The sequence below is a fragment of the Plectropomus leopardus genome, chromosome 9, assembly GCF_026936395.1.
Source record: "Plectropomus leopardus strain MGB_pleo_1.0 chromosome 9, ASM2693639v1, whole genome shotgun sequence".
Lineage (NCBI taxonomy): Eukaryota > Metazoa > Chordata > Actinopteri > Perciformes > Serranidae > Plectropomus > Plectropomus leopardus.
The window spans coordinates 6,014,521-6,041,761 of record NC_142184.1 but is presented as its reverse complement, the minus strand read 5'-3'; the positions used below and the strand labels follow the sequence as shown (position 1 = coordinate 6,041,761).

Below are 27,241 nucleotides of genomic sequence, written 5' to 3'. Positions count from 1 at the left end.
TCTCCACGTATTTGGGCCCGTAAAGCATGCAGACCGTCCGATGGGCTCCCGTATTTGAATGAAGATAAAATTACGTTATCGTATGGCTTTTTTAGACTTTACAAATGCTGAAATGAAATTGGACCAAATGAATCAAAGTATGACAGTAAAACTACCCGCCCCAAAACTTCCCTTTAGCACCTTCAGTAACACAATTGAACATCAGTGAGAATCATTTATTGGTGATTTTCCAGATTCTAGCTGCAGTAGGCACGTTAATAAAAGAAGGCATCATAAAAAAAAAATTCACAAGCATGCAGTACATTTACTGTGTCAGCTACTAAAGACGTGAAGTACTTGCTCTTGCTCCTCTCTTGCACTCATCAGTCACTGACTTTGTTGCAGTTTCATCTTTGGATCGGTGCGGCCGAATGTCCTTCTTCTTTAGGAAGTGGTCTTACAGTAACTTCAGCTTTGAGTGGGCTGCACACAGTCTGATATATTCTCAATGACGTCCTTCATCTCCATCACGGACTCGCACACCTCTGTGCTGGACTGTGTTTGCTGCGAGACTCCGGGTACAGAGGAGCTCTCCTCCGCCTCGATGTGTCCCAGGTTCGGGGTTGACACCACCTCCTCCATCACCGTGTCACCAGAGTCGATCAGCACTCTCACTATGCCGCTAGAAGTGATGCCTGACTCTGAATCGGGGTTTGTGGATTCCTGGACGTCGGAGCTCTCTGGGAAGTAGTCTGTCCCCTCTGAGATCAGCGAGCTTTCCATTTCATTTCCCGCTTCGTTCTCACCGTCCACACCTCCGTCCACATCGTTGATTATGACATTCCTTAGTTTTCTCTGCCGGGGGCTGTAGTTCTCAGTGCGTTTGTGGATCTGAATGTGTCTTCTCAGGTGTGCCTGGAGGAGGAAGCATGAAGAGATGTGAGGGTCGAAATTAGTCAACTGACCAAAAATTAATCACCTGCTTTTTTTTATAGTTAAAAAAAAAATGTTCAAACACTCCCTAGTTTCAGCTTCTCAGATATGATAACTTGTTGCTTATGTCTTTTCTGAACAGAAAAGTAATATTTCTGTGTTTCAGACTGTTATAAGTGAAAAAAAAATCAAGACATATGAACATTTTTAATTGATATTGATCTTCTATTAAAGTAAAAAATACAAATTGAAGAGGTTACAAAAATAATGACATTAAGAGTACTGTATGTAACATTTTAGATGTGTTAATAGCGAACTGCAGATCTAGATTGCATAGATATGTTACAGACAGCTGGCTAACGGCGAGCAGCAGCAGGGCAGCAGGACGCACACACGGCATGGCCAGTGTGGTCGACGGCACCTGAACTGTAACGAGGCTGATGGAGCTCAGGTGCGTCAGCCTCACTGCTGATTCAGGATCCCTCCTGTGCACACGCTTCCCTGGTGAGTGCGACAAACTTTGTGTTTTAAATAAAATTATTTTATTGTTAAGGTATAATGTAGGGCAGCAAACACAACCTGAGGTGTTGGATTTTTATTATAAAATAGATTTTTTTTTGGTATTTCTTATTGCAAAAAGATTTAATTACAAAATGTGGGTCTGCCAACAATTTGTTTATTTTTGTAAAGGGCCCTTACAAGTCCAGGAGTAGACACTTTTTTTTATCTTTATCTTGTAAAACAGAGAAGAGGGAGAAACATAACAAGAAATGGCCAAAAAAATTAGCCAGAATTAAGTTTAATTATTTTTTTAAAAGCCTTGAAAATAAACAAAAAAATAGAAAAGTGAAAAACAAAAACATAAAAAAAAATTATCTTAAAGTGCTGAAAAAAGGTTATATATTTACATATCTATCTATCGATATATATAGACATATTTTTGTTTGCTGATACCTAATAATGACTTTTCAAGGCCTGAAAACGCTTTTCCAGTCTTCCCTCAAAGATGTGATGTGTTCGCTTGCAGCTTTAACAGTGAACCGACCTGTCGCGTGAACTTGTAGCCGCAGTCCATACACGCATATTTCCTCATGCCTTCATGGCGACGCAGGTGATCACGGAGTTGCTCCCTCGCTGATGAGAATAAAAACCAAAGCTCATATTAGTGAGTCATAAACTCATTACATCGTACTCTCGACACATTATAAAGTCTGCTCGGTAAATCTTACATTTGAAGGTTTTTTCACATATGGGACAGTCGTGAGGTCGGCCCTCTTCGTGCTTGCTGGCCTTGTGGCGAACGAGGGCGCTTTTCTCTGAGAAACGCTGCTCACAAACGTCACAGCTAAACGGACGCTCACCAGTGTGTGTCCGGTGGTGACTATCCAGTACAGCTGGATCAAAAAGAAACAGATGAATACTTTAAACAAGCGTTCGGGACCGTATCTGAGTGCTCAGTGCAGGAGGTCATAACTTACTTTGTGTCCTGAAGGTTTTGCCGCAGAGGTGACACTGGTACGGCCGCTCGTCACTGTGTATCCGCATGTGCATCTTCAGGTTGTTCTTCAGGGTGGTTGCATAACCACATAAGTTACATACAAAGGGGCGCTCACTTCTGTAAAGCAGAATAAAAGTAACAAATATAAAAATGTATAAATACTGTCAGTTTTTATTAAAAACTGAGCTCCAAATTTACAGGTACCCACAGAGTTTAAAGGTTCAGTGTGTAGCATTTAGGGGGATATTTGGCTGAAATGGAGTATAAGTATGTTTAATGTGTAGAATCACCTGAAAATAAGAATAGTTGTGTTTTGCTGTTTGTAGCTACATCAGGGGCGACTCCTCGTCTACGGAGATTGCCACGTTTCTATAATAATCCAAGTCTAGTTGGACATAATTACATAACATAATTTGACTTTTTTTTTTACTTGTAATGCCAAAGTGCTTTATTCAGTGTTTCAGTCGGTTTTAATCACCTGGTCCTTTTGTTCTGGAGAAGAAGAGACCTCTGTGAATTATTCAGCTCTCTTTAAAAACCTCCTGAATTGTAACCCGGAGAAGTTTTAACTGGTTGCAGTTTGAAATCCTCACCACTGAATTCCCTTAAATCTTACACACAGGACCTTAAAAAGGCGGATTTTCTAGAGCTGTAAGGTCCCTCTTGTACAAATCAAACTAGACAAAAAAAAAAGTCACGCTCCGATACCTGTGAACAGCTTTGTGGTGCATACTCAGGCCACTTCGACTTGGCGCTCGGTGGCCACACTCCTCGCACTTGAACGGTTTTTCACCTTGATGTTTGCTGGCTTTGTGCAAACGCAGTTCTGCTGGGGTTAAGAACGTTTTGGGGCACTCGGTGCACTGAAATATTGTTAAATAGAATTAAAAGATTTGCAATCAGTTAAAAACTATAAAATCACATTTTGCTGTTGGTGCGTCATCAGTAAGACTCACTGCATGTGGTTTGGGAAACCCGTGGACCTTCATCATGTGAGCTGCCAGTTTATCCTTCTGCATAAACTGTTCAGGACACGTTGAACACTGAAAAAAATGACACGTCAATGAACGTCTTATTCAGTATAATTTGTTGCATGCTAAGTTTGTTTTGCGTTTATTCAGCATTACCTCGAAGGGCATATTTTCAGTGTGTGAGGCGGCGTGCAAACGCAGCTCTTCTCTTCCGTCAAATGTTAAGGAGCATATCCCACAAGTGTACGTCTGGAGGTTAAACACAGCACAAATACCGATGTTTAACTTTCTAGGATCTGACTGTAAACTGAAGACAGATTTAGAGACACTCACCTGTACTTCACCACAGCCTCTGAGCTCATGTACCGTGAGATTCTCCTTCCTGAAGTACCTCTTTCCACATTTAAGGCAACCAAAGGGACGCTCTCCTGTATGACTCCTACAGAAAAACACACATTGTTGGCTTTTTTTTCCACAGTAACTTGAAGCAGAAATACTGACGTCATTTACCTGTTGTGGACTTTGAGGTAGTATTTTCTCTTGAAAGTTTTGTGACAGATGGGACACTCTACTTTCACAGCCTCACCATTCTTGTTTTTCTCGGGTTTACTTCGGTTTCTGCATGTCGTTGACGTGGAAGGGGTTAAGGAGCTGCGCTCGTAATCGGGCACGTACTCCTCATCTGAGTCTTCAATGATCACCTCAAAATCCTCTATATCATCATCATCATCATCATCATCATTATCTACATCGTCATCATCATCTTCTTCTGCCTCCATTAACAGGCTGACCCCGTTGTCGTTTATGTCAGTCTGTGCGTCAGTTATCTGCAAGTAGCACAAGACAAATGTGATAAAGAAACATTTAAAATCAATATTTGCAAATGCAATCACTGATACGCTTTATGTGCTCGTGTGTTCTACCTCAGTTTCACCAGCTGGCTGATCTGGGTTTTGGTTCTCCACAACATCACTTTCTTTCTCTGTGGGAATCAGTGGAGCCTTCCAGCTGTCCGTTCCAGGGGCCCTAAAATCTGTGGTGCGGTTCTCATCAGTCGCCAGTCGCCTCGGGCCCTTCACTACATGACTGAGGCTGTTGGTGGCGGCCATGCTAAAATTGGCTGTGGTAGTATCAAAGGTGGTCCCGTCTTCTGTGATTGTCAGAAAATTCTCGTCTTTGACTTCACAATGAACGGCCGTGTCTGACGTGTACTTTTTGGGTTGCCCTTTTTTACGCTTGGGAGCCACAGGTGCTGCAGGAGCCACATAGTTTTCCTTGAACTGCTGACAGAGTGCGAGCACTTCTGGCACACACAGGGTCACTGCGGCGTGCTGCACCTTGTCCAGGTTCCCGTGATTTAACTTCAGCTCTCCGGTGTAGATAAAGTTCAGGAGCAGCTCCAGGCCGTCGTTAGGGCCCTCCTGCAGGCAGAACTCCATGCACTGTGCAGAGGGCATGTTGGACTGCTGGAACAGCTCACTGAAGCAGGCGAGGATGTTGCGATGGGCCAGGTAGACCATCCCGCCTCCCACGTTCAGCACTGCATCACAAAACCTCCCTGCTGCCCTCTGCTGGTTCAGGGAGGACAGCACACGCTGAGCGTGGCTGCTGTCTGCTGCAGGCATCCCTCTGGATTCACTGTAGTCTGCTGCTGTAGGACACAGGGACATTATACAGTATATGTGGACACTTCACACTACAAATACAATATTCATTCAAGAACCCTTTGACATTGACTTTGCAGTTTACAGTAACAGAAAAAAACAACAACAATTTCTAGACTAGAGCTGCAACTATCTATTAGTTGTTTTAAATCATCAGTGAATCTGTCGATTATTCCTCCAATTTATCATTTTAAAAATGTGGAAAAAATATATAATAATGAAATATTATAATTTCCCAAAGCCCAAGATGTCACCTTCAAATTTCTTTTTTTCTACAACCATCAGCTGAAAACCCAAAGATGTTTATATTAAAATGTCAAAGAAAAGCAGAAAATATTATCAGAGTATTCCTGATTTAAAAAAAAGGACTAAAGAAATTAATAATTATCAAAGTACAGATCCTTTTATAATGATTTACTTGTTGTTTTAACTCTAATATAAGGACTTTGTGATGTTCATGTATATCTATTTATCCGTACATATTGTTATGTCTGCTCATGTCTTTTGGCTTTCTGTCCATGTGGTTTAATCTGGATTCTCTTCGGGCTGAAACCATCACCCACCACCACCACCACCTCTGAAACATTAGGATTAGCACTTTTAATTTGTCATATTCAATAAAGAGCTGAATATCTTATGGTTTTGCTCAGATAAAACAAGATTAACTACTTGATAATGAAAATAATTTCTAGTTGCAGCCCTACATCCTCCTGTACGTTTGCATGTAAAAATATTTAAAGTTAGTAGAAATCAGTCTCATTGCTTGAATGTCCAACCAGATAAGACAAGGACCTTAACTATCCCAGCTGTTACAGTGCAAAGTAGGACAAAGTGCAAATAAAATATAACTCATTAAGTACTAATAGTGGAAATCCAAAATATACACTATCCCAAAATATAAAAAGAACAAACACCCTTAGCCAAAATATCTGATTATGATTACTCCACAATTATGAGACTGCAAATACTTCATAAAGAGGTAAAACATAGCACATCTGTAATATAGACATTTGAATGGGTGTTCAAGAGAGCTTAATAACATCAGCTTTATTCATCCACCTCTTTAAAAAAGCTACCTGACAGAGATTTCCTGGCAGTGCGAGCTACTATATTTAATACGGTAAATATTTAAAATAAATATATATATTTTGTAGTATTTATCACAGCTCTGCGGTCGAGACAGCTTTCTCTGAATTATTTAAAACCCCTAACATTAGCTGCCGCGCGCCTCGACGTTATCTCCTAGCACATACTTTAGGACGCTCCCTTAGCGCGGTACGCACCCGACAGCTGCGCGAGACTCACTTCTGCAGCATCGATGAAAAAACGATTATCGATCTCCTAAATTATTGAGCCAAACCGACTCCGGCGGACCGTAAACACGTCGAAAACGGAGCAAAGCGGCTAAAGCACCTTGTTTTCTTTTCTTGTGGCCAGTGAAAACTGTAAAAGGAAGAGGAAGTGACGTCATCGAGCTGCCAAAAATGTTTGTTGTCCGTTATTTAACGTGCAGGACAGAAACCGCAGAAGTGATTAAATTAATGTTTGTGCGCGCTTGTTTTGTTAATTTTTGCGTGTGCGTGTGAGTGCATTAAAGAAAGTGTAATCAAACTTTGTCGTAATTAATAAAACTCCGGGTGAAACCATAGTGGACCATCCGGAGGGGGGGCGATGGCGGAAATGGAAGTAGATAAATTTGAAAGAAACCACGGGAATAAGCCTAAAAATAAATTATTATTTTGAAAAATGATCCATTAAGAATAAAAACAATACATTACTAAAATGTTTTTATTTACCATTGTTTAGATTATACAGTATAGCATTGTACGTGTATGTACTATTATTTTAAAACACTGAAAAATTATCATTTTTAATAGTATCTGAAACTATTTCAAATACATTAAAAAAGCACTAAAACAAAGACAATAATACAGATAACATTAAATTGTACAAGGGGGTATACACACCTTATTTGTTTTAACTAGATCTACATTTTCTGACTCTTTCAGAGGTCTGTTTTGTTGTTTTTTATCTTTGATTCAGAGTCAAAAAGATAGTGTAATTCATAATGAAATAAATGGATATTATTATTAAATGATTAATTAAAAAAAGCAATAATAAATTATTAAGAACTTTTAAATAAATTTTAAAAAGACATTTTTTCAAATTAAACAGTACATTGTACAGGTATTCATTTTAAAACACTTAAAATTATAATTTTAGTAACAATTTTTAAATACATAAAAGGAAAAAAAAAACCCAAAGGAAACACAATATAAAACAATAGCACCAATAACATTAAGTTGTAGAAAGATTTAAACTGAGACATATACAGCTTATTTGTTTTAATGAGATATAAATTTTCTGGTTATTTGAGAGATCTTAAAGACTTTTGGTATGTTTTTATTTTGATAACATAGACAATTGATAAGATATAGACATACTGATAAGAGTACAAAAAAGTTGAAAAATAACCCTTTAAGGTACATTTAGATCAGAAAAAAAAAATGTGATTTATCACAAGGTAACTATGGACAATCATGCAATTAATCATGATTAAATATTTTAATAAATTAGGCCCTAGTAATATATAATCATATTCATATACATTATTTTTTATAATTATAATAGGTAGGGACATAAAGGGAACTGAATTAAGGAGAAATCGAGGTAACTGTTTTGTTAAATCAACAATATGTCTGTGGCCTGTCATTTTCAAACACTTCTTTGAATTTCTTTTGAATGTGAGGTTTGTGTTCGAGCTGTATATTTAAAAAATGCATAATATTGTTACATTGATTATAAGATTGCAGTGGTAAATCTTGGGTTTTTTTTTAAAGAAATGCCTATTATGGTACAGTTTTAATCATTTATTCGTTTTTTTAACATTTTATTTTGCAAAGAACGATACTAAACATAGTGATAGAAGACAGTAGCTGTGCAATAATCAATAATCAAGAATTTAATTAGTAAGGACATCACAAAGACAAAATAAAAAAAAACTACTACAATTTCTACTACTAATAATAATAAAATAAATAAAATAGTTAAAACAAAACCAAAGTACACAACAAAGGATAGGAGAAAGGATGTTAAAGGAACGTGAAAGATATTCAGTTCAGGACTTTACTGTGTCACAGACTAAAACACGGACGCCCCTCTCTCTTTTAACCAACCCAGAAACATTTTAACATCTCAGGGCTCCTGTGAGTTAACCCTTCACTAAAAATAATCCTTGTACAATGAACAGAGAGATTATACAGTTTGTGCGTCATACTGTACAACATTAAAGAGTCATAAGTCTTGTGCAATTTTTTTGGTACAGACCCTCAAACAAAGCTGCGTTTCACGTCCTCTGAAGAGTGTCCAACATCGCGTCCTCCCTGCTTGGCCCTGAAACAGGTCTGAAGCTGTCGGCTCAGTAGAGGCTGTTAATTACAGAAAGGACACAAAGTGCACAAGACTAAAGACCACCGGAGCTCGTAGACCTGCCGCTGCTAAATATGTGCGCTGTTGTTTTTAAGAAGTCTTACTTTTTACTGTAACAAAATAAAAGCGACAAATATATATATTTTCTCATTTATTTATTTTTTTAAAAAAAATATTATGCACGATTGCTTCTTCTTCTATTTCGTGAGACAAACATGTTTTCTGTAATTGAACAAAACGTCAGGAGTGAGGCGGAGGGAACTAAATTTTGGTCTAAAAAAATTAATAAATTCAGTGCCTGATATAATAAATTATGAGTCCCCAAGTGCTGAAACAATCCTAGAGTAAACACAGACAGGAAATATATTTTAACCACGGTTTTAGCTGGCTAATGTTAGCTAAGGTCGATTGCTTGCTTAAGTGGACAAAATGCTAGCTAACTAATGCAGCAAAATATTAGTGAGCTAACGTTGCCCTGGTTCCCTCTTCAATAGGCCGATGGTATTTTTACATTGGATTTTGGATTATGGCAGAAAATAAGCTCTATGGTAGACAAATGTTAATGATGTTTCCACCTTTTGTTAAGCAACAGAATCTTCACAATTAACAACACTTTTAGGATTTTTGAAGCTTAAATGCAATCGGCAGAAGTAAAAAGCTCATGCTAGGCTAACACAAACTACGGTTGCGTTGCTAAGGGTACGAGGCTGTAAAGTCATGGTCGGCGCAGTTCGACTTCACGACATTTTGCAGTCTCATGTATCCACTTGTTAGCAACCGTCTTTTTTTAAGACACAGAAGCTTCAAAGTGTTTGAGTTGCGTATTTACTGACATATTTTATGTCAGTGGACAAGACGTGAAAGTCTCTTAAGCTAGCGCAGACCTTTGTGAAGCCTAGATAACTTTTACTTGCAGCTTTATTTTTTGGTACTTCTTCTGTTGGCTGAGAGTGGGCTTAAACCTGCAATCGCTGCTTGTGGCTTCATTACTGATTTTTTCAGAGTCGAGCTGCAGTAGGAACATTGCCAAAAGCAGTTTTAATAAAACAAGCCAAAAACATATTTGACACTCATGTGGCTTCACACGCATGCAGTTCATTTCCTTTAACTACTGAAAGCACGTGAATTACATCCTGCTCTTTTCTTGCATGTCTAGAAACTCGGCAATGGCTGATGTTGTTGCAGTTTCATCTTTTGATCCATGAGGCCAAATGTCCTTAGAGTACATGTAGGTGCTTCTTATTGAGGAGGTGGTCTTCACAATAACTCAAACTCTGAGCGGGTTTCACACAGTCTCCGGTCTGTCGGTCCTCAGGTCTTACTCTCTGATATATTCTCAACCATTCCCTTCATATCGATCGTGGACTCGTACGCCTCAGTGACCAGCTGTGTTTGCTGCAGGACTTCTGGCACAGAGAAACTCTCCGCCGCCTCCACGTGTCCCAGGTTCTGGTTTGACACCACCTCCTCTATCACCGCGTCACCCGACTCGATCACCACCCTCACTATGCAGCTAGAAGTGAGGCCTGACGCCGAATCTGTGGGTTCCTGGATGTCAGCGGTCTCTTGGACGTAATCTGCCTCCTCTGCGATCAGCGAGTCTTCCACTTCATTCGTCGCTTCGTGCTCACCGTCAAGACTTTCGTCCACATCCTGCACTATCACGTTCCTGAGTTTTCGCTGCCGGGGATTGTAGTTCTCAGTACGTTTGTGGATCTGAACATGTCGTCGCAGGTGTGCCTGGAAGAGGAAACATTTAGAGCGGTGAGGGTCAGAATTAGTCGATTGATTGACTTTATTTTTCACTTTTTTTGATGTTTTGTTGAGCAACATGTATGCAGTTTTGGACACAATAGTGTGCTCCAGGGATCCATTTTCTGTAGACCGACATGGAAATTAGCATTGCCCTGGTTCCCTCATCAAGAAGCCTCTAGGATTTTTTCGTTGGATATTGGATTACTGTAGAAAATAAGCTCTGTGGTAAACAAACGTTTATGATTTAAGTTTTGCTCTGTAAGAGAATCATTTACAGGATTTTTGAAGCCTAAATGCAATCAAAAAAACTAATGTTGGGCTATAGGCCTGGGTTTACACTGGATGCAGAAGCGTAATATGTTAATTGTTGCACAGCCACCCTTCAGCAGTCACCTGGCCGTTCACACCAGGAACACATTTTTCTGTGCTGGTCATCAACAATGCTCCTCTTCTGGTTCTCTCTAATCACACGGTCTCTCTGTGTGTGTCCGCTTGTCTCTCTCACTCTCTGTTTAGACACAACTGACAAGCATTGTGGAAGCACTGGATGCATATTTTATCATTTATCATGAATAGGTATTTTATGTCGTAGAAAAAACGTGAAAATCTCTTGAGCTTGTGTTAACCACAGACCTTATTTCAGACATCTTACCAAAAACCCATAAAAAACAACTCATTTAGAGACAAGGGAACCATGGGTGCAAAAATGCTGACTTGTTTCCAGGTTTTAGGACTCATTCTTTGGGCATTCAGTGAACGACATCACACAGCCGCTAAACACATTCGGGCACAATCCCTCATTTCACTGCACACAAAGGGCACCGCCCCTGTCCACTGAAAAAGTGATTTAAAAAGGATTACAGTGTGAATATGACTGAGCACTGCTGGAGCAGGTGTCACAGCCTCAGTGGCCTAATGGATAAGGCACTGGCCTCCTAAGCCAGGGATTGTGGGTTCGAGTCCCATCTGAGGTGTGTAGCAGAGTGGCGCAGCGGAAGCGTGCTGGGCCCATAACCCAGAGGTCGATAGATCGAAACTATCCTCTGCTATGGCAGCATTTTCACAAAGACTACCGGTGGACCTACCTGTCGAGTGAACTTGTAGCCGCAGTCGATACACTCAAACTTCCTCATGCCTTTGTGGCGACGCAGGTGAACGCGAAGTTGCTCCCTCGCTGCAGAAAAAAAAAGCAATCACATGAGTGAGTCCCTAACTTCATGTTTATTGGGGCACATTGTGCAATCAGCTTTGTGTATAATACCTTTGAAGGTTTTGCCACATATGTGACAACAGTGGGGACGGCCCTCTTCGTGCTTGCTGGCCTTGTGGCGGACGAGGGCGCCTTTCTCTGTGAAGCGCTGCTCGCAAACATCACAGCTAAATGGACGCTCACCAGTGTGTGTCCGGTGGTGTTTATCTAGACTGGCTGGTCAATAAAAAAAAGACAATTCTTAACACAATAAACAAAATCTAACTTGTTTCAAAGTTAGTTGAGCGAAGCTGTCCTTTATAAATGTTCAAACGGGGTCATGTGTACCATGTTCTCGAGAAATGTCCATATGAACGCCCCCTTGATGTGGAATCATGACCTCATCAGTGGAAATTTTTGTCTCGACTTCATGTACAGGACATGTCACAAACACTGATTATGAGTTACATTTGAACACAAAAAAGTGTACATGACTTCTGTGTTTGAACTCTACTATTATGGTAATTAATTTATACATTAACCCAATTCAGAGGTTTTCAAAGAGTGGTGCTGTCTGATTTTGTCATGCTTGTTATGTTGAAATACAATTCCCATAATTATTTGGGGGATGTAAACAGGAAGCATAATGTCCGGATGTAAAACGTGCATGTTTGAATCATTGAGCAGACTTTTGCTTAAAGTATCATAACTGCCTGCATGAGCTGTGCTTTGGAAGGTATCCAGTACCTTGTGTCCTGAAGGTTTTGCCACAGAGATGACACTGGTACGGCCTCTCACCGCTGTGTATACGCAGATGCATGTTTAGGTTGTTCTTCTGGGAGAATGCATGGCCACACAGGTTACAGACAAAAGGGCGCTCGTTTCTATAAAGCAGATCAAAGATTAAAAGTCCACAACAGTCAGTAGAAAAGTCTCCAAATTTACAGATACTCAGGCATCATTTAGAGAGTTTTTAGGTCCTGATGCACTGATCTGACTTTTTCATACTAATATCTGGGTTTAGATATCAGACGATGCCTCGTTCCAAACTGATACTGGTGTTTAATTACTAAGCTGTATGCCTCACTGTGTGGACGTGAGTGGGATCATTCTTTTATGTGTAAGGCGCCATCAGGCTAGACTAAAACGTTACTTTCCTAACTTTGTAAAACACAATGTAAAAATGTAGTAAATGGAATAAATTTACCAGAAAATATCAAAGCGTGAGCAGCGGAAATGTTTGTTGTTCGCTGCCTCAGCTAAGTGGTCTTAACTGCACGTTACTGACGTATGACGTAGTTCGTGGAATCAGAATAAAATAAATCGGACGCATTGACACCGATACCCGATCCGACTTTTTAAGTCAGTATCTGCCCGACATCAGTATCGGACTGGTGCGTCCATAACTTTATTGTGATTAATAATAATGATAACGTTCCTTCATTACCTGTGGATGGCTTTGATATGCATCTGCAGGCCATTTCGACTAGAGGCTCGATGGCCACACTCCTCGCACACAAACGGCTTTTCGCCTCGATGTTTGGCCGCTTCGTGCACACGAAGCTCCGTCCGAGTAAGGAAGGTTTTGGGGCACTGGGGGCACTAAAACGTAAAACGTTGTTTCACAGAATCAAAACTTTGGCTTAAAAAGGCTAAACATAACATAAGGGCAATTGTGTGAAATCTTAAGTTTTGCAACAAATTCAAACCATAAAATAATTATTTACTGAAGGCGTATCGACACTGAAAGTCAAGAAAACTCACTGCATGTGGTTTGGGATAACCGTGGACCTTCATCATGTGTATTGTCAAGTTCTTCTTGTACATGAACTGTTCAGGACATGTTGAACACTGAAAAAATAACACCATGTCAGTGAGGGTATTTTTTACGAACTACTGTAGATACAGTAGTGTGTTTATTGTTTGTTGTGTTTTATTCTGCTGTACCTTGTGGGGCATATTTCCTGTGTGAGAGACAACGTGCAAACGCAGCTCTTCTTTTCCGTTAAATGTGGAGGAGCATGTCATGCAGGTGTATGTCTGGAATTTAAACACAGCGCAAATACTGATTACGTTTTATCTACTCTGAAGAGTCAGTGAACGAGGATCAACTTTAAATTAAAGAGATTTCGTGTAGAATGGAGGATACTCACCTGCACTTTAGCACAGTCCCGGGTTTCATGTAATATAAGATTCTCCTTCCTGAAGTACCTCTTTCCACATTTAAGGCAACCAAAGGGACGCTCCCCAGTGTGCCGCCTAAGGACAAAGACACATTGGTGTCTTTTCTTTCAACAGTAATTTGAAGCAGAAATACTGGCGTCACTTACCGGTTGTGCACTTTGAGGTAGTACTTGCTCTTGAAGGTTTTGTCACAGATGGGACACTGCACAGAGTCCTTCTTGGAGTCTTCCTCCACAGTCTCACCATTCTCGTTTTTCTCCGTTTTACTCTGGGCTTTACGTTTCCGTGACGTGGACGGCGTTAAGGAACCGGGCTCTTCAACAGGCACGTAATCCTCATCTGTGTCTGTGACGGCCTCAAAATCCCCCGCATCATCCTCTTCTTCCTCTGTCACCTGGCCAACACCATTGTCATTTACGTCAGTCTGCAAGTTAGTTGTCTGCAAAAGAAGAAAATGACCATATTAATATTTAAAGCCATTGTTTGCACTTAGTATCATGTTGTGCCCAATCACTGTGTGCTCATGTGTTCTACCTCAGTTTCACCAGCTGGCTGATCTGGGTTTTGGTTCTCCACAACATCACTTTCTTTCTCTGCTGGAATCAGTGGAGCCTTCCAGCTGTCCTTTTCAGGGGCCGCAAAATCTGTGGTGGGGCTCTCATCAGTCACCAGTCGCCTCGGGCCCTTCACTACACGACCAGACCGAGTGGTAGTGGTGGCGGTGGCAGCCATACTAGAACTGGTTGTATCAAAGCCGGACTCATCTTTTGTGATTGCGGACAAGTTCTCTTCCTTGACCGAACAAGGAGCGTTCGAGTCTGATGTGGACTTTCTCGGTCTGCCTCTTTTACGCTTGAGAGGTGCAGGATCCACAGAGGCTTCCTTGAACTGCTGACAGAGTGCGAGTGCTTCAGGTACACACAGGCTGACTGCTGCGTGCTGCACCTTGTCCAGGTTCCCGTGATTTAACTTCAGCTCTCCGGTGTAGATAAAGTTCAGGAGCAGCTCCAGGCCGTCGTTGGAGCACTCCTGCAGGCAGAGCTCCATGCACTGTGCAGAGGGCATGTTGGACTGCTGGAACAGCTCACTGAAGCAGGCGAGGATGTTGCGATGGGCCAGGTAGACCATCCCGCCTCCCACGTTCAGCACTGCATCACAAAACCTCCCTGCTGCCCTCTGCTGGTTCAGGGAGGACAGCACACGCTGAGCGTGGCTGCTGTCTGCTGCAGGCATCCCTCTGGATTCACTGTAGTCTGAGACAGAGACATAATACTGTAAATAAAGTTATGTATTACTTATACAATATTTATTTGAGAACCTTTTGCACTTCCATGCACCGTTGTGCTATTTGTGCTATTTAAGCTTTCAGTAACAGTCAAGAGTTGCAAGATTATTTGTATCATCTATTAATCTAACCCTTATTTTCCCAATTAATGTGAAATTCAAAGTGCTCCAATTCGCACCTTCAAATCAAATACAAAATGATGTAAAAAAATGTCTATTTGAGGACGCCAAAGTGCAGTAGAGGCAATTGTGGTCAGTATGTTTCACCATATTCTGACTTTTATGGCCAAGACTGTAAATTAAAAAAAAAATAGTCAGATTAATCATTTATGGAAATAATCATTAATTAAAATTATCGATAGTTGCAACCTTTTAATCCTCCTTTATATTTGTAATAAGTGCAATGAGAGCCACTGAAAACCAGAGTCACATTTCTTATATTTCCAAATACAAGATAAGTCAAAATATAACTTGATTTATCCTGAAGGAAGCTGTTGTGCAGCAGTTGAAAGTAAGAAAGAGTGCAAGTATATAATATTAAGGGGGTGAAAATCCTAAATATAGCAAATGCCTGAAAAAATACATGCAGGTAAGGATTAGGATCATATGTATGATAAAATAACATACTTGGCTAATAATTCTGATAATTTCACAGCTACTATGCTCCAAATACTTAACATACAGTTACATATAGACCATATATAGAAAAAGTAACATTTTGAATAACTGTTGGATATTTAGGGAAGCTTTATTTGTTTTGCATCTACTTCTAAAAAATTTAGCTATCTGAGTTGCAATTGTACCGGTGATAGCGACATTAAATGTGTTAATTATTTAACTTAGTTTTTTAAAATAATATATTTTACTGTACGGCACATATTTCTACTGTTAAAACTGCTTAAAATAAAATTACTGCAAACCCCTAGCTACCTGCGCACCTCGACGTTTATCTCCTAGCACATATTTTAAGACGCTCCCTTAGTATGGCACGCATCCGACAGCTGCAGCAAACTCACATCTGCGGTACCGATGAAAAATGATTATTTATCTCCTACATTGATCAGAAGCTGCAGCGACTTCAGGTGAACTGTAAAAAGGTCGAAAACGTAGCAAAGCAGCTACAATCACCTTGTTTTCGTTTCTTGTAGGCCCCTAAAAACTGTAAAAGGAAGCGGAAGTTACGTCGGAGCACGACCCGACTCCGGGAAAAATGTTTGTTGTCCATTATTAAACATCAACATGCGCAATAATGACAGTAATAGTGCAACAAATTGAATTATTATTATCTCCTACGATGCTGTTTTATTTATTTTAATGGCGTCTTAATACGTTGAGTACGTTGTAATAGTTTTGTTTTATAAAATCGTCGTAAATAATAAAACTCCGGGTACGTTCATAGTCGACCATCTAGACGCGGCGTTTTGTTTGTGGCTCACACATGTTAGCTAGCCTGTTAGCACCGCTGCGGGAGCAGTTGGCCGCCTCCTCGGCTTGTCTTTAACAAATTACAGACGCTAATCATTTAGGGAAAACATTGAAGGTCGTCTCTACGTCTCTGCGTCGTTATTTAACCAGCGGGGGGTAAGTTTTATCCACCTGAACGCGGCAACATGAGCTAGCAGTTAGCATAGGTGTCAGTTTCTGTGAGAGGTGGCGTCAGCTCAGGTAACTTCACGCCAAGTTTAAAATTCATTGTTGTCTGACATTTGGTTCATCTCTGTGTTTTATGTTTCTTTTTGTTTATTTCTCAACGTCAAGTGTTGAGAAACTAGCGTATAAGAAATATATAACAAGGTTAGCGTGTTTACGTTACAGCGTCGTTAGCTTAGCTGCTACCTAGTTGTCTTGCTGCAAAATAAAGCTAGCTAACAAGCTAATATGTGTTTTTAAATAAAAACAGTTTCAGCTGGTGGAAAGTAGCTGTTTAGGTAAATATACTCAACTGCTATAATTACTTTGCGGTAACTAACTTCACATTTGAAGCACTTCCACTTGATTACATCAATTTTCGGCTAACTTTACTCACTATATACCTCTAAAACACAAGGTATTTATTGTAGTTTTTTGTACTGCAGCATATTTAACGTTACTTACAGGTTTAATTTGTCATTTAACAACTCGGGGTTCAAGGTTTCTTTATTTGTACCGAAAGGGGAATTTGTTGTGCAGACAGGAAATTCAGTACTCCAAAGCAAGACATCATAATAATACAGATTTAAAGGATGTTAAAACATATACTTTAAAAAAACGAGTACCATCTAGTATTGAAGTATAATACAAAGTATAATAACAGTAAAAGAAGAACTCATAAGGATGAAATGAAAGTTGTAGCCCCCTCACGCCAGAAACACCCAGAATATACATACAAATATTTAAATTAGAATCTGATTAAATTATATTAAATAACAGTTAAACAAACCCTTGTATCATTACTGGTTAAGACTAAATTATCACAATTATATATAATATATAATTATTACTAAATTCAAACACCATCAGTATTTAAAATAAGCTAAGTACTCTTAGTTTTGATACATGTAAATGCTTTATGCTTTTATTATTGTAAAATTCTTACTGCAGGACATAGTTATACATGTAGGAGAGTGTATTTCTACATGTGTATATTACACCACTTTACTTTTTACCAAAACAAACTATTTTGCTTTGTTATATTACAGTTATGTAACAAAGCTATAACACTTTGTTGCAGTACTTAAGTATTTTTGGGAGTATCTGTATGTTGCTTGAGTTTTTATAGTTCTGTCTACTTTCACTTTAACCACACTACATTTACTAAATAAAATGTATACTTTTAACCCAGTACATTTCCTAAATAAAAGGTATGCTTTTACTCCATTACATTTCCTGGAAGCATTTTCATTAACAGCTACAAAATAGGGAAGAAAGGGAGGAAGGGATAGACAAAAGAATCCTTTAAGTTATTTTTTAACAGCATTTCTTTTTGTACCATTACTTACTTAAGTACATTTAATATTATAAAATTACTTAGGTACTGTAAATATTAGACACCCAAAGACTTTTACTCAAGTAATATTCTAATAGGTAACTAACTTCTACCAAAGTCATTGTCTTGTAAGATATCTGGACATTTACTCAAGTATGGCTTTCAGGTACTTCATCTACCACATACTTAGGTAATCAGATTACTCTTTCCACCTGTGGTTATCACTGAATTAATTACTTAATGGTGAATTTATTGACATTCTTTGTTCCTGGAGCAAACGTTGTCGTGTCCTTTCAGATGCCAATTCTCTCTCCTCTCTCTTTGCAGGCTCCCCCCTTTCATTCTTCATCAGCACCCACATGAATAATAGCTGATCACTGAATCATGAAGGTGAACAAAACCTCACAGGTGAAGGGCTCCGCTAAATCTCAGAAGTGGAAGGATGTGAGGGGGAAAAGGTGCAGGCCTCCCATCAGTGCCTCGGAGCTCAACTCTAGTCCCATCATGGCCAGGATGGCGAAGGAGCACCAGGCGTCTGTGAAGAAAAAGCCCACCGTAAAGAGACTGAAGAACAAGGTGAAAAACGTCTCTAACGCCAAGAAAAGCAGCCCTCAGTCTGGATTTAAGAAATCTCCCGCACATGCTAATGGAAGTTCAGGGTTTACAATGGACGAGTCAGAGGACTCGCAGGACTGGAGGGAGTACTCCAAGTTCATTCATAGGAACGGTGTGGACACTTCAGGGCTCATGGAAGACATAAAGCCAGGCAGACTGGAGGGAGAGGCTCTCCATGAGTGTGCAGAGAGAGATGATCGAAAAAACCACGCAGTGCTCATCATGCAGAAGGATCAGGTATGCTCCACGATTATTGGCAAAGATCTGCAATCGAGTACATTTCTGTGACTGATAATATTACTCTCCTTGGTCAGGGTTCCAGCAGATCTCTAAAAAGACTTAGGCATGAAATCCCTCAGGCTAAAAATAAGGACTTAATTGGCAATAAAGTCTTAAAGTCTTAAAAATGACATTTGAGATGGGATTTTTATGACTATTCTTTATCTGACATTGTATTGGAAAAGCTCAAAATAATAGATAACTTAAAAATAATAATAATTTACTGAATGCCTCTTGCATTAACATCCCCACTGAACCGTGTTTTATATAACAATAAATATTTGGAAAATAAAATTAAATTTGTCTTAAATTTTATTACAAGTGGCATTAAAAAGTCTTAAATCTCTCTTGGCTTAAACTGTAGGAACCCTGCTTGGTGTGTTTCCTTTTGAGTTTTCAGTAGCCTTATTAAAAACAAACTTTGTAGCCTTCTCTTTTGTTTTTTATTGTCTTATTGCATTTGTTTTTATTGATTGCATATTGTATTGTTGTTGTTTTTATGTGTTTATTTTATTTAACTAGACAAACCTCTTGAGATTAAAAATCTCCTTTTTAAGAGTGTCCTGGCCAAGACAGGCAGCAAGAAAAAAGTTACAGACAACATGGGACAAAAATACAAAATCAACTTATGCAACTCCAAAACAAACAATTTAAAACACAAAAAGAACACAAAAAAGTTACCACAAGGAAGGGCCAAAAAGTAATTATATGCTATAATAAACCAAAAAAAGAGGCAATTAAAAGACCAGCTGAGATACACCCTGACATTGGCATGTAGACGATGACATACAAAAATCTGCAACAGTAATTTGAAACGGCCTCGAGGAACCAAACAGTGCAGCAGTAAGTCTTTCTGCAGAAGCTGCATACACAAAGGCTCTTTTGACAAACTCCGTATGAACACTGAGTATAAACAATTTTTAATAGTTTTTGTAAAAGGAAAGTGTAGCCATGTAAATAAGAGAACGCCAGTAAAAAGTCTACGCAGTCAGGGGCTCGAAGTTAGTCATGAATTTTGTGAAACACTGTGATTTTTATTTCTGTGAAAGGTGCAATATCAAATACATTTATCTGTATTCCTTACTCCTCTCCTGCAGACCCTGTGTTTCCGTGGGAAGTGCTATTTGACCTGTCTGTACGGACGGGTAGAAGTGATGGGGTTCACCATCGAGGAAGGCCAGCAGTCATATCCACTCTTCTCCCCAGCCTCACATTGTCCGCTGACCGTTACAGCACTGGAAAGCTCCGGTCAAACCAGAGACGACAGAACAGAGGCTGCACCCATCCTCCGAAAGTATCTGCCCTCAGGTAAAAACATCCAGATTTCACCCACGTTATAAGACAGAAGTGCAATTATTTTGTATTCTGAATATTTGAGATGAGTTATTTGGTTCTGATGTGTTTTAGGGAAATATTTTCCTCCTGAGAGTGTATTATTTTATGTTTTTTTTTGTCATTTTACAGCATCATGGAAGAAGTTACTAAAAAGGATCAGGTCAAACTCGTCCATCATCCTACTGGAGCCCATGGAGACGCCTCTGACACGGTTTCTGTCGAGCTTCACAGATCTCAGTGAACTGTTCAGCCCCCCGATGGTGAGTTAACTGGTACTCACATTTAGTGATAGTTTTTAGGATTTTGACAACACTGCAGTGTGATCCAGGCTTTACATATGAAAAAATGCAGCAGCAAAAGGAAAGGGCTCTCTGACGGAGGGGCAAAGCAGTGGAAAAACTAAGAAATATGATATGAATTTGTATTCATTTTAGGTAATTGATTAATTATTTCTATAGAGCACTTGCAAGAAAGTTTATATATGTGATATGGAAGTTGGAGAAAGACCTGTGGGGAAGAGGCAGGTTAGGGTTTAGGAACAATAAAAAGATGCAGGTGTATTTTACTCTTTGTTACTTCTCTGTATCTGTTACTGTCTCTGTCTTAATAGTAGAGCTGTATCATATGATGCATGAATTTATTTTATTTGTTAAGGGAATGTCAAATATATATTTCATTTGTTATTATTGATATTTACGTCTTTGCCATAGTAACAGCAGTTATTGGTTAATTTGACCTGCAAGTTGTGTGAAAATAAATAAAAAATAATTGGTAAAAAAAAAAAAAAATTAATACAGAATCTGTTTAGACTGTTAATGATTATTTTTGGGTAGGCCTTTTTTTTTTTTTTTTAAAAATAGATTGGTTAAATGCATTTTAATGTCAACCCCACTCCACAGCAGTGTAATGCTGAGCTTTGGCGAGTCCCGTCTGTTTCAGCACGCCAACCGCCAGTTACTGTATGTAATACACGACTATAGAGGAGTACCTCATACAGCCTTACCTCAAAAATCCTGAACTATCACGTCAAGATACTGTCAAAATCCACCTAATCTCAAGAATTTAATCAATATTGAATTTAAAAAAGAATCAGTAGATGATGAGAACTTTGGCAGAATTTCTGTTCATGTTTCGGTCATTGTGAACGTCAGCCGTGCACGTGTGTAACAGAAGGTTTTCCTCTCGGCTTTGTCTTGCAGAGTGAACTCATGTCAGCTGTCCTCGACACTCCGCTCAATGGTCTCGGTATGATTCCCCTGGTCAAAGACATCGAGGGTCTGAAAATGTCAAGGAGCTACACAGATGCTCTGAACCAGGTGGTCAGTGCCTGTAAAGGTGAGCTGCTCTCCGACGTGCACCTCCTTACACAAACGCAGTGACAATATGCTGTTCTCATGTCAGGCACAGGGAGTGATGACGTTTGCTTCTTCGCTTGAATAAAGTCATTGTAACACACTTCTCAGAAGGCAATAAAATGGTAAATAAGAGCCCTAATTTAACATTTTGTCATTGTATGCTCTCCATACTTTATAAATAGGCAGCAAAATTGAATTCTAAGCTTTATAGTTACTAGTTACTGTGCAGATTGAGATTAATACATATTGTATATACTGTATATTCTTATTGTAATTGTTTATCTATATCTCTGTCGTTCATTGTGGCATTGCGCACGTTTATGTATGTTTATGTAACTTGCATACTGGTTTTATATACGGTGTTGTAGCATTAGGCACAGTTTTATATTTTACACACTAAGCACATAATATCATTTATAACACTGTTTCTTTACATTTATATCTTTACACACTCAGCATATTATACATACTTTTATTTTTAAATATTTATATACTAGTGCTAATTGTTCACTATTACTGCATTTCTATTTGATATTTTTTATATGTTTAAATACTTGTGTTGGTGCTTATTTCTACTTTCCGTAATTCTCTAAGCTGGCATCAAAACGACTTTAACGAACCACGATTTCCTCTCGAGGATCAATAAAGTATTTCTGATTCTAAAAGTATTTGTGAATGACAGAAAGCTGTTACTTTAACAGATGAATGAAGACAGCGATGTTATGAATATCATGTCTGATAAAGGCCACACAAACACTCACATTTGATGCTGCTCTTGCTAATTGCTGGACACGTGTCTGTTCCTTCAGGGGACATGGACGGTTATGCGGTCATCCTTGTTTGTGGTACCAAGAATGTGGGCAAGTCAACATTTATCCGCACCCTCATCAATACCTTACTGAATCAGTAAGTTATAATCTGTAAATACATGACATTTATACTCATGTTTTTTAAGAGATGTTTTATATTTATATGCTTGATTTGTATTTATAGTGCTACATATTGTGTGTCATTGCTTGTACTATTATCCTGATATGACAGACCTGAAGAGGTCATACAGTTCGTCCTGAGACATTCAGTACTCAGTGTGATGTTTTACGGTATGAAACTAAATGTGTGTTTCTGTGTGTGTGTGTGTGTGTGTGTGTGTGTGTGTGTGTGTGTGTGTGTGTGTTTGTAGCACTACTAGTGTTGATTATTTGGAGGGTGACCTCGGTCAAACAGAGTTCACTCCCGCTGGTTGTCTGTCTCTGTCGACTGTCAGAGAGCCTCTTCTGGGTGAGTTTGTATCCCCTCGTCACCTCTCATCACCTCTTGCACATCTTATTAAATCTTGGATCACTTTTTGCATGATTTGTAGATTTGAGTCCCTGAAGATGGGATTGGTAGATTTTATGTTGAGTTTTATTTATTCATTTTTAGGTCCTCCTTTCACACATCAGTATACACCGGAGCACATGATCTACTACGGTCATTCATCATGCGAGTCGGACTTAGATCGCTACCTGGAATGCCTTAAGTCCTTGTGGCGTAGACGGTCTCAGAGCAGAGAGACTCCTGTCGTTATCAACACCATGGGCTGGGTCAAAGGTCAGCTCAAGCCCTCCCCTGTGACAAAATATGAAGATCTTCTAAGTTACTCGCTGTTAAAAGTGTCTTACCATGCGCTTGTTTTGGGGCTGTCCACAGGATTTGGATTTCAGCTGCTAGTGGACATGATCCGCTTCTTCCCTGTCTCACACGTCGTCCAGCTCGCTCATGGCGGCATCACCCAGTGTCCCGCCCTGACTCCAGAGTTTCTGAGGACGGCACACGGCTTCCAGACGCACCCACCTGCCCAGACGGCTCTGGCCGAGTTCACGGAGAGCCACAGTCCTCCCCGAAGTTACGCTCACCTTATTGTACAGTCAGAGTTTACAGGAGTGGGACGCCAAGGAACAGCGTAAGTACAGCGGCGTCAGCCTGTGTCAGCACTCACGCAAAAAAACAAACTATTTCATCACTTTCTGTGGGTGCATTTTATTCGACAGGAAACATCAGCGCACTAACGAGCACAGAGAGCTGTCGCTGCTGGCCTACCTGAGTCAGCTGCAGGCTCCAGACCCGGGACCAATTAGACCTCTACACAGCCTCACGCCGTACCAGGTACACGGCGGTCATGATGCTCCTGTTGCATTCTCAATGAAAGTCCCAGTTTTTATTATTTACCCCTTAAAAAATTGCTGCCACAAGTGAAAGTTTCCTGAGGTATTCATGAGACATAAGCAGGGAAAGATCGCTTTTTTGGGTTTGGGCAAGTCTCTTTTCAAAGTTTTAAAAAAGTCACCCACCAGCGGCTGTACATTTTCCTCGTTACCGCTCTGGCCAAAGAAATATTTCTAGCATGTAACTTCCCGTAAATCCACATTTTTACATTTTTGTTTGTGTGCAAATTAAACAATAAGAAATTAAGTGTTGTATATATACACACATACATGTATATATTATAGATACTACTGGTAATAATTATTTTTTTCTTTTAAGATAAACCAGTGTTTGTTTATACAGGTGCGTAATAAGTAGTATATTTTATGGTCAGAATTGTAAATATTTAGATATAGGTATGTGTATGTGTGTGTTGGTATATATATGACCAGCCTCGAATTTATATAGGGGAGTTTTTGATGGAGTGTAATTATGCAGTAAAAGGGTAGGATAAAATTACTCCCTTTCGTACGTGTAAATTGATGGAATTCATTCTGTCCTCTTTTTTTTTCTCTCTCTTTGGTTGATATGCTTTAAACTACCGTTTTTACATGTTTGAAATGAAGACATCAATAAATAAAAAATAGTGTTAATATGTACCGAATCATTCTCCGTCCGGCCCGTAGGTGCCCCACACAGCGGTGGCTTTAGGTGTGATCCACTGCGAGGTCGTTCCCACTCACATGTTTTATGCTGCCAATGCCAGTCTGGTGGGACTCTGCTGCCTGGGAGAGAAAGTGGCGAGCAGGGGAGGCCCGGTTCTCTTGTCGCAGGCTCCCATCTGCCCATGTGTGGGCTTCGGTACGTATCCTGTCTGACGTTTTGTATCAGTGCTCAAAGTTTTATGTTGTTTGTTCCCTCAGCTGATGTTGACTTGGGCTTTTCTCGCTCGTTTTTAGGTCCCACAGTCCCCTCTGTTATATGTGTGAAAATAAGATTTTTAAAACTAACCTCTCTCTCTTTTTTCCTGTTAAAATTAAATAATCTTTCATTATAAAGTGAAGTGGTAACTTTTTTCCACAAACTGAGCTTGCACATTTGATTAAGGTAACAATAGGCGAGTTTTCATTAACCCTTAAATTGCACAAATAGAAATTGCGAATATAAAATACGGCCAATGGAAACAAAAAGAAATCACATTCATGGCAAAAAATTTTTTACGCTTGCATAAGGTGGTATTTCATTTCATTTGATTTGAGAAAGGCATATTTCGCAAAACTGCAATGGAAAGACTTTGGGCTTTTCTAGGTCACATGACACTGTGGCTATGCGCTTGTTGGTAGGAACTGGCTCCTTCATGATGCAGCAGCGCTACAAGAGCTGTTATTGCGTCACATAACTCTTCAAACATTGAGCGGATCATCTGGAATTTTTGAATCCACAATTCCTCTGTGAAATCGTGGACTACCCTGAAGCTATTGTAAATAAACAGTTGTGATTCGGTCTGTATCACAGACTGTATGAATATTACAGGTTTATTGCAACGAGCTGAAAGAGAGCATAACTGCACCTGCTGTGGTGGAGTCGGACATACCTCCGTCAATAAAACGATTCTGCCTCGGTGCTTGTATTCAAGGAGAAGTAGTCCAGTAAACGGCCTGATCGAGCTAAAACCGGAGCTCGACTTAACTGTGCATGTAAATGTACTGACTCAGTACGTTGTGTATTTTCATGTTAATGTGTTCCAGGTGTTCTTCGCGGTATCGACATGGCGCGAGGTCTGTACTTTTTGTTGACGCCTGTAGATCCCTCCATCCTTCGTAAGGTCAACTGCCTCCTTTTGGGAGCGATATCACTGCCTTCCTGCATCCTCACAACACAGGTCAGATCACTGCTCTGTTTTTATGACGAATTCACTTCAAACTACAGTGTTTTCCTCACTTTTGCACATAAAGTGCACTTTTATCACGATCTTTTCACTCTGTTTCAGCCTGGCTTTGAGGGAGAGATGCCCTATGTCACTACAGACTACAGTTTTGATCTCACTGGTGCTGGAAAGCTGCGAGTCTTCAAGGGACTGGCGAGACCCAGTCAAATGGGGGGCCACTGACATTTTCTGCACAGCATCAGTTTATTGCTCTTTTCCCTTCCTCACTGGTGTCTCACTCCAAACCAGTCAGCGCCGGCCTTTGAATGTAGAGAACTGAGTCTGAGCTGGACAGTTTTTGTTTTTTTGTCTGACAGAGCAGCCAGGATCACAGACTCTGCAGGACGAGAGGCTGCCTTCCTGTCACCGGACTGAAGCCCCCACCACGTCTTACAACCTCCTACTGTACGTATATTTGTTGGCGCTGTGAAGGAGTTTTTGTGTTTTCTGTCACATGGACAATAATATCACACTTTGTACTTAAAGCTCTTGTTTGATGTCTCTTCTTTTTTTGTCGTCGGCATTCCAAAGTTGCAAATGAATACAAAAACCTGCCAGATATTAAATGAGAAACATCTACGGATTTTGTGGGTTTCTTGCTTTCAAGTGCATTTTAGACCAATGTGGAGATTTCTTCCAAAATCCTATAATCATTAGTGCTGTACCTGCTGTTCAATACAAATATTCTCATGAATTAGAGAAAAACACAAAATTGGCAAGAAAACTGGCCAACAAATGCAGGTATTTCCCAGTTATTTTTGTAAACTAAGTTGATACTTTAATGATAATATAATATGTTCATTCTTCTCCATGTGTTCCACTCCAGAAAGTTGAATGTTTTTTCAAAAATTGCCCTTAACCCTAAGTAATTGACATCGCTTCATATTTTTTTCCCCAGTAAGAAAGTCTTAAAAGTATTAAATTTGACTTGCTATAAGCTTTAGGAACCCTTTTAGGCTTATGTGGGATATAAAATATAAAACAGTTTTGTTTGTTGCGGCTACCTTTTGCACCTCAAGGGGGCAGCGATTGTATGTTTAGATTTTGCTCTGAACAACAGCAGATGTTCATTTAGAAAACGTCTCAAAGGCAGTAATAAAAACTGTCATAACACTGGCCTGTAATACTGAATAACTTTAATCTTTCATAATGGCTTTAAAATCAAATCAAGACTAATTTAAAGAAATTACAAACCTCATCTGAATGACTTGTAACTGTACGCAGACCGACCCTTAAATCATCCGACTGTTAGAATTAAAGGAGTATTCGGTCGTAAACATCCACTCACACAGTGAAGAATTGCTAATTTGTTAAGTGGGCTGTTTTAACGTCCCCTCTCTGCCCCCTCGCTAGTCTTTGTTCGCTGCTCCCCGCCTCTTTATTGAGGGTGGGAGCACACAAATACAACACAGCTACATTTTGGCAGAGTCATTGTTTTGGCTTTGTCAGGTCAGATGTTTTCCCATAGACGACATGCAAACCACAGAGAAATCCTGCAGCAGAGGTGCCACGAGACCGTCCACATAAACTCGAGTGACCAGACAAAGTAACATGCATTGGAGAAATGAAATTAATACAAATGTAAACAATATATCTTTTACCAAACATGCAAAAAAACTGACTTTTTTAAAGATTTATTTGAAGCTGCTGCTTTTCAGTCAGTAGTATGTTTAATTTTGCTGTTGTTACCTAAAA

General features: G+C 39.6%; 3 protein-coding genes and 2 non-coding genes across 16 annotated transcripts; 3 read left to right on the top strand and 2 right to left on the bottom strand.

The window, feature by feature from the left end:
* Positions 1–201: 201 nt before the first annotated feature.
* LOC121946906 (uncharacterized) lies at positions 202–6,596 on the bottom strand. 6 transcript variants are annotated; one of them, XM_042491731.2, is made up of 11 exons: positions 6,459–6,596; positions 4,305–5,032; positions 3,892–4,208; positions 3,715–3,820; positions 3,538–3,630; positions 3,367–3,453; positions 3,119–3,273; positions 2,391–2,527; positions 2,142–2,306; positions 1,958–2,046; positions 202–894 (listed from the first exon to the last, which is right to left on the bottom strand). In XM_042491731.2, the coding sequence occupies exons 1-11, from the start codon at positions 6,514–6,516 to the stop codon at positions 448–450; spliced, it is 2,382 nt and encodes a 793-aa protein (XP_042347665.2). In that variant the 5' UTR covers positions 6,517–6,596; the 3' UTR covers positions 202–447. The 6 variants fall into 6 exon arrangements, with proteins under 6 accessions (XP_042347665.2, XP_087937933.1, XP_042347661.2 ...); XM_088081807.1 differs by having other exon boundaries at positions 4,305–5,029; positions 6,459–6,588; XM_042491727.2 differs by having other exon boundaries at positions 6,351–6,505.
* Positions 1,274–26,125, top strand: nol9 (nucleolar protein 9). 4 transcript variants are annotated; one of them, XM_088081814.1, is made up of 13 exons: positions 1,274–1,416; positions 18,179–18,703; positions 19,843–20,053; positions 20,210–20,340; positions 21,280–21,415; positions 22,245–22,341; positions 22,616–22,713; positions 22,858–23,025; positions 23,125–23,377; positions 23,466–23,580; positions 24,306–24,480; positions 25,368–25,501; positions 25,610–26,125. In XM_088081814.1, the coding sequence occupies exons 2-13, from the start codon at positions 18,236–18,238 to the stop codon at positions 25,727–25,729; spliced, it is 2,106 nt and encodes a 701-aa protein (XP_087937940.1). In that variant the 5' UTR covers positions 1,274–1,416; positions 18,179–18,235; the 3' UTR covers positions 25,730–26,125. The 4 variants fall into 4 exon arrangements, with proteins under 4 accessions (XP_087937940.1, XP_087937942.1, XP_087937939.1 ...); XM_088081816.1 differs by lacking the exon at positions 1,274–1,416 and adding an exon at positions 16,084–16,467 and having other exon boundaries at positions 25,869–26,125; XM_088081813.1 differs by lacking the exon at positions 1,274–1,416 and adding an exon at positions 16,085–16,551.
* zbtb48 (zinc finger and BTB domain containing 48) lies at positions 7,376–16,166 on the bottom strand. 4 transcript variants are annotated; one of them, XM_088081809.1, is made up of 11 exons: positions 16,015–16,166; positions 14,137–14,855; positions 13,749–14,041; positions 13,572–13,677; positions 13,366–13,458; positions 13,183–13,269; positions 12,866–13,020; positions 12,166–12,302; positions 11,491–11,655; positions 11,315–11,403; positions 7,376–10,214 (listed from the first exon to the last, which is right to left on the bottom strand). In XM_088081809.1, the coding sequence occupies exons 1-11, from the start codon at positions 16,109–16,111 to the stop codon at positions 9,786–9,788; spliced, it is 2,370 nt and encodes a 789-aa protein (XP_087937935.1). In that variant the 5' UTR covers positions 16,112–16,166; the 3' UTR covers positions 7,376–9,785. The 4 variants fall into 4 exon arrangements, with proteins under 4 accessions (XP_087937935.1, XP_087937937.1, XP_087937936.1 ...); XM_088081811.1 differs by having other exon boundaries at positions 15,942–16,046; XM_088081810.1 differs by having other exon boundaries at positions 15,903–16,034.
* Positions 11,131–11,203, top strand: trnar-ccu (transfer RNA arginine (anticodon CCU)). Its single transcript has one exon. It is a non-coding gene; the product is annotated as a tRNA-Arg (tRNA).
* Positions 11,207–11,278, top strand: trnam-cau (transfer RNA methionine (anticodon CAU)). Its single transcript has one exon. It is a non-coding gene; the product is annotated as a tRNA-Met (tRNA).
* Positions 26,126–27,241: the final 1,116 nt, after the last annotated feature.

Bases quoted from the DNA above. Each gene is read 5' to 3' on its own strand.
- LOC121946906 (XM_042491731.2), bottom strand. From the start codon at position 6,516: ATGACGTCACTTCCTCTTCCTTTTACAGTTTTCACTGGCCACAAGAAA. The intron at 5,033-6,458 runs GTGCTTTAGCCG...TGTGTCCTACAG, and splicing joins CCACAAGAAAAGAAAACAAG to CAGCAGACTACAGTGAATCC. The intron at 2,528-3,118 runs GTATCGGAGCGT...TCTGCTTTACAG, and splicing joins CACCACAAAGCTGTTCACAG to AAGTGAGCGCCCCTTTGTAT.
- nol9 (XM_088081814.1), top strand. From the start codon at position 18,236: ATGAAGGTGAACAAAACCTCACAGGTGAAGGGCTCCGCTAAATCTCAG. The intron at 18,704-19,842 runs GTATGCTCCACG...CCTCTCCTGCAG, and splicing joins TCATCATGCAGAAGGATCAG to ACCCTGTGTTTCCGTGGGAA. The intron at 22,342-22,615 runs GTAAGTTATAAT...GTGTGTTTGTAG, and splicing joins ATCAATACCTTACTGAATCA to CACTACTAGTGTTGATTATT.
- zbtb48 (XM_088081809.1), bottom strand. From the start codon at position 16,111: ATGGACAACAAACATTTTTCCCGGAGTCGGGTCGTGCTCCGACGTAAC. The intron at 13,021-13,182 runs GTGAGTTTTCTT...TTTACGTTTTAG, and splicing joins GTTATCCCAAACCACATGCA to TGCCCCCAGTGCCCCAAAAC. The intron at 11,656-12,165 runs GTACTGGATACC...TTTATTGACCAG, and splicing joins CAAAACCTTCAGGACACAAG to CCAGTCTAGATAAACACCAC.